This window comes from Myiozetetes cayanensis, unplaced genomic scaffold (assembly GCF_022539395.1).
Source record: "Myiozetetes cayanensis isolate MyiCay16 unplaced genomic scaffold, myiCay2020 scf1, whole genome shotgun sequence".
NCBI lineage: Eukaryota > Metazoa > Chordata > Aves > Passeriformes > Tyrannidae > Myiozetetes > Myiozetetes cayanensis.
In genome coordinates, this window is record NW_026086604.1 from 52,062,215 (window position 1) to 52,068,151 (window position 5,937).

General features: G+C 48.6%; 1 protein-coding gene across 1 annotated transcript in view; it reads right to left on the minus strand.

Moving 5' to 3' along the window:
* Positions 1–3,767, minus strand: part of SPIRE1 (spire type actin nucleation factor 1) — a 128,378-nt gene extending 124,611 nt beyond the window's left edge. Inside the window, exon 1 of the mRNA XM_050307024.1 lies at positions 3,201–3,767. Coding sequence (XP_050162981.1) covers positions 3,201–3,504 — 304 coding nt within the window. The 5' untranslated portion in view covers positions 3,505–3,767. The remainder of the gene's footprint in view (positions 1–3,200) is intronic.
* Positions 3,768–5,937: the final 2,170 nt, after the last annotated feature.

Genomic DNA, 5,937 nt, shown 5'->3' on the forward strand with positions numbered 1-5,937 from the left:
ACACGGCTGCGTTTGCTCCTGACTTCGCCCGAGCCCCACTGACAGGCGTGACTGATCACATCGCTCTTCACAATCCCGGACAAAGCCCGAATGTTCGCTACCCAAAGACACCATTCTTCGGGGACTCCTTTATTTGCCCACACAGGATTCTGTTGTTTACTAAAACAGAAACTAACAGCCAATATTTGTTCCTGTGAATTATCCAAACCTATGCACCAACCTACAGCTATACATTTTTTATGTATCACTAGAACAAAACAGCTTTACAACCTGGAGCTTTAACTCGCAGAACCTCTATTGCTCTAACAAACCTCCTGACACAGGCAATTTAAATCTAAATTGTCTGAAATACAAAGGCAGGAAAACAATTAGCAGGAATACTTTCTGATCCTCCTTTTGCCAGGGATTCAGGTAATATTAATGGTTATATGAAAATTAATAAAGGAGTGGCATTTTCATCCTTAATATTTTTACTTCCTTTTAACCAAAACCTTGCTTTTTAACAAGCTAACCGAATATTAACAGATCACACAGATAAAACTGGAAAGATTTGAGAATCAGTCCCTGGTTGTGGTTAAGGACAGTGATTCAACTCCAATGGTGTTTTTTCTGCCCCACTATCAGCGAAACTCATCTTTGTTTCCTATCTCAAGGACATTTTCTTCAATTTCTATGTATTGTTACTTGGAATTTCAAGTATTGTGCATTAACTGGAAAACTGTTTCACAAGAAACTGCTTTGGAAAACTACCATCAGTTTCTACATAATCAGTACTTCTTTTTAAGAGAACTCCTAATTTATATCTCAGCAGCAAAATTAAAGTGACCAGACAGGTTCAGGGCTTATGCTTCGCTGTAGTGCTCCCCAAGACACAGCACCAGTGCAGTGGTTCTTCCTAAGCTCTCACTGCTACAAAGCAGAATACAGAAGCCTTGAGATGCTCAAGATGAAATTGGCTCAGGAAGCTCATTAATCATCACCTAAGGAAAATGCAGTGAGCAACAAGGAAAATAACTGGAACATTTCAAAAGATACCAACTGGAAGCAAGCCTACTGTCAGCTCCTCAATATTCAGTATCATGAATTAACAACATTCACTGTACCACTTAAATGACAGTTTCCAGTGTAAACCTGCTAGAGGTTTCACAAATCAAAGAAGGTATAAAATCCTTTGTGAAAGCTTGATGGGTGAGCAATGGCCTATATTTCCATAGTCTATTCAAAGTTTGGGAGATAAGGAAGGCTAGGAGCAGGGAGAGGACCCCAGAAGCAATATTGCCTCCTTTCAAATCCAGGCACCTACCAGCCTGCAGCTGATGGAAATGCAGGATCACTGAGTATGGTGTAAGGACATCTGGCAGAAAACTCCCCTCCTCCCCTATTCTATTATGTGGACCAGAGGGGGTTCTCTCCCTGGGATAGCTCCCCTCTCGTGCTTCCCTGGGAGGTCTTAGCAGACTGGTTATCTTTATTTATATATACACACACTCTAAGATTTTCAAGAAATAAGTACATGCATGTGGTGTTAACCAATATGCAACATAAAACATACAATAAAAAGATTAAAAAAAAAATAAAAAAAGAGAGAAAAATAGACAGAGATGGAAGATAAAAAAGGTCTCTTCCATCCAAAAATTTAAATGTGGTATCAACATACGCAGGTCAGCACATGTTAACTAAAACATTTTCAAAGAGTAATGCAGACGTGACATGCAGCTTTAGCATAAACTAAACATGCTGGGTACCAGTGAGGGCCCTGAACTTTATATCTGAGTATATCCAACACCTTCCAGTAAAGATGTACTGTAAGAGGAAATAGAACAAGCCCACCAAAAGCAAGGAAAGAAAGCAAAAAAAGAAAGCAACACATAGTAAACCAATATATTTCCTCCAGTCGGAAAGAGAAAGGAAGAAGTCTGATATCATCTTGTAAGACTGTTAGCAAAAGCAGCACACAGTAATGCAATACAGAACTCTTCAGTGCACTTGTGACATGCAGATGTCTTGGTCAGGAAAGCATTTTCCTGGAATTTCTGGGTGTTGGTCTGGCGTGTAAATAATATTACAAAGACCCGTTTTTTAAAACAATTTTAAAAGCACACCAGATCACATTTAAATGGAAGTCATTATTAGACTCATTACAATTGTAGAACAAAATTATGCCACTTCTTCCACTGCATATATTTTGATATTTGCATGTACCTCTAGCTCCAAACTGGATTATTGCAAATCTCAACCAAAAGACTTTTCAGACAGGCATTGTATTAAAAGGCTTCATTAAATTGTAACAGCAGGCATAATATCCGTGTTCCAAATGCCGAGGGCTCCCTTAATCCCATTTTGTGAATTTACCACTGCCTTCTGCTTCACACAACTTTAAAATGCCAAAACCTCTGTCTTCCCTGAAAATTCTGTGACGTTGAATGTGAACTAGGCTGTTATTGGGGAATATCACCATGTATGTGATAACCGACCACGTATGTGATCCCTCTTCTGCCCGACTTTAATTTCTTTTCAGAAATCAAGCTTTACTTCCAAGAAAAACTACTGCTTTCCGCATTCATAATCAGAAGCTTTGAAATGCTGAAAAAGACCTGCGCCCTCATTCTCCTTTCCAATGCAAGATACGCTTTCCTGGGTATTTTAACGAAACAGATGGTAGGTGCTAAGCCCCTGTACACGGCTTTCTCACTTACTTAATGTCAGCACACATCTAAATCGATCTATTTCTATTAGGTGCCTTTTGATGCCAAGCTGTTTCCGGGAGCCTCTGCGGGATGCAGGGCACGGCCGGAGGAGCCCCAGGAGCGGGGAGCCTCCAAGAGCAGGCGCTCCCGGTGCGCGGATGACACGGGATTACGCACCAGGAGAGACGACGCAATTACAAAACACCGAACCCGCATTCATTCGCCTGCCCGTGCCCGCACGCAGGCGACCGCATCAGAGGCGGCGGGTTCTGCCTTTCCACGCACGACACCCAGATCCTGCAGGGACACGGACACACACACACACACACACACACGCAGATTCCCCCACCGCCCCCGGCACGGCCGAGGAGCCGAGCGCTCGCCCACCGCGACCCTCCGGCGGGAAGGACCGTCCCCTCCCGGACAAAGGTTGATGGAGATGGGCGGCCGACCCCGGCCGGTGCTGCCGCTGTGCCCGGGGGCCGAGCGGGGCCGGCGGACCCCCGGCCTTACCTGCGGCGGGCGGGGGCGGCCGGTCGGGCTCGTCCTGCTCCAGGGTGACGGCGCCGTCCCTCCAGACGCGGAGGTGCGCGGCCGCCGCCCCCGGCCTGCCGGCGGGGGTCTCTCCGCGGCGGGCGCGGGCGCGCAGCGAGGCGCAGCACTGGTAACACACGGCCCACGCCTGCTCCTCGTTGATGGGCTGGTTGTAGAGCCGCAGGATCTCCTCCAGCGACAGCGCCTCCGGCTGCCCGCCGGACCCGCCGCCGTCCTCCTCCTCGTCGGCGGCGGGGCGGGAGGCGCCGGGCTGGGGCTCCATGCCCTGCGTCCGCCGCGGTGCTGCTCGCTCAGTGACCGGCCCCGCCGCCGAGGCAGCGGCTGCTGCTTGCGCTGATGATGCTGCCGCTCGGTCCCGCCGTGCTCATCCTCCCCGCCCCGCTAGTGACACCAGGCCGCCGGACGGACAGCCCGGCCCGCGCGGCAGGCAGGCAGGCAGGCAGGCAGGAGGCTGGATCCAGGAACCAGGCGGGAGGAAGGCAAGCAGCAGGATCAGCGCCCGGTCCGCCCGCTGCCGCCGCCGCCGCCGCCGCAGGGGGAGCGACAGCTCATAGCAACGCAATGGCGTCCCGTCCCCGCCCGCCCCCGCCGCCGCCCGGCGCCGCAGCGCCCCCTGCCGGCCCCGGCCGCTACGGCGGGGAGGGACAAGGCGGGATTCACCTCAGGGCTACCGCGGCAGGCAGCGCTCGGATCTCCCGGCCGGGCGCTGGGCTTCCTCCCCTGCCTGAGACACGCACAGCGCTGTGGGGTTCTTATCCCACAACCCTCGAGCCGCTCCTTCTGCGCCAGTGTTCGTAACAACCCTCCCCCTCCAGAAACGGACGACTTCCCTGCAACCCCAACTGCCGAACACCGACACCAACCCACATCATCGTGGACATGGAGAAACGTATTAGCCAGACCCTGCTTTCACAGCAGGAGGGTGGGCGGCTTTGAACCCCAGGGTTTGCTCTCCCAGCGCAAACCCTTCCTCCGAGAAAGCTCCATCCTCGGCAGCAGCAAGGCTGGAAGGGCACACAGAGAGGCCGGCAGCAGCTGAACCATCACAGTCTGGAAAGGGAACAACAAGGGAATCGTCTTCCAAGCAGCTGGGAACTGACGTCCCTGCCCCTCAACACACCTGGGCATCAGAAGGGCACAGCCCTTCGTGCCAAGGTTCTCCCCAGGTAAACGAGGAAAATACCAGACTAAATAACCTAACACTCACACCGAACACACAGTGGTTTTCTCTAGCATTTTACCCCTCAGATGTGAAAGGAAACTAAAATTGTCCCGTTGGCACCCGCTTCCCATGAGACGGGAGATCGCGGGGCAGTGCCCCCTGTCGCACAGCCGGGATAGCGCCCGGCTCCAGCCAGTCACCTCCTCTCCCATTCCGCTTCCCGCTCCTCTCTCTCCTTTCACTTCCAGCTGTTCTGACCGCCTCTGCTTTTTCCCTCCTGCAGTGACGTACACGTGTGTAACATACAGCGCTGCATATAAGATACAACTAGTACTTAAATAACGCTGTTAAATTTAGCGCTACTCGCATGTAATATGATCCAGCCTGCCAAGTTACATTGGATACAATGAAAAAAAATCCTGTATGCTGTGTAACAGGCAAACGAATACATTTTGATCTTTCAGGTATAAAAAGAAAGACAACACAGAACCAGATTCGTAAAGTTAGCAGCAGTGCCAGTACGTACATAATGTACTACTAAAATTCCAAGTTAAAACCCCAGTGCTACAGTATTTAACACTTCTTGAAAAAAACCAAACCAAACCAAAACAAAAATGGTGTCACACTACCACACTGCTGATTAAATGTACGTTCCAAATGCCAACATCCACTCCTGTTGTATGTGCTGCAAGCTTCTCTAGAATTAGTTAATTCTTTTTGCTCCAGCACCAGCAGAAAGAGTTGTCTCTCCCTTAAAAGTAGAATGAAAGGAGGTGGTCATGGGCTATCATAGACACAGAACAGCTTCTACAGAAGAAACCAACAGTTTCAGTTCTTCCAGCCCCAAGAAGAGACTCCTGGAGTCCACATGGTAAAAAATCTGAGAGGACTGATATGGAGATATTCAGTAAGTCCAACTGCTTACCATTTTGCAAAGTATGAAGACTAAAAGATACTGAGCAAAATCATCATCCACAGGTTTAGCACAGACAAGACCACAGATGGGTAATTAAGTTCAGCTCTGAGTGTCAGAACTAGACAAAACCACAAATGGCTGTCGAGCAAAATGGCCTGGCTACAACTTCTACATCAGAAACTTCCTAAGCTAACATCAGAAAAAAGGTACCATTTCATCTAACCCATCACAGATATTCACATGTTCAGGTATCCAAGTCTTAATATATGTTTTAAAAAATAAAACCATAAATTACTAAATTCATAGATTAACAAGATTACCTATGTCTGACTGAACTTCTCGGAAGCTGAACGTAGAAGTTACTCCTGTGCCCAAGAGAAGCACAAATAAAATTTTGCTGTAGAAAGGACACATGCTTAAATGTCAGTATTCCTGGATCTCAGTGACTCACAAAGTACCCTCTGGAGACTACAAGGAAAGGAGAGGTAGAATGGAGTAGCTTACCCTACAGAGGTAAACCAGATTTATTTCTAACTGAACTCTCACACCAATTCAGAACTGCAAAAGAGAAGCCAGAATTTTATGCACACACTTTAGGAAATTGACCCACATTCCTA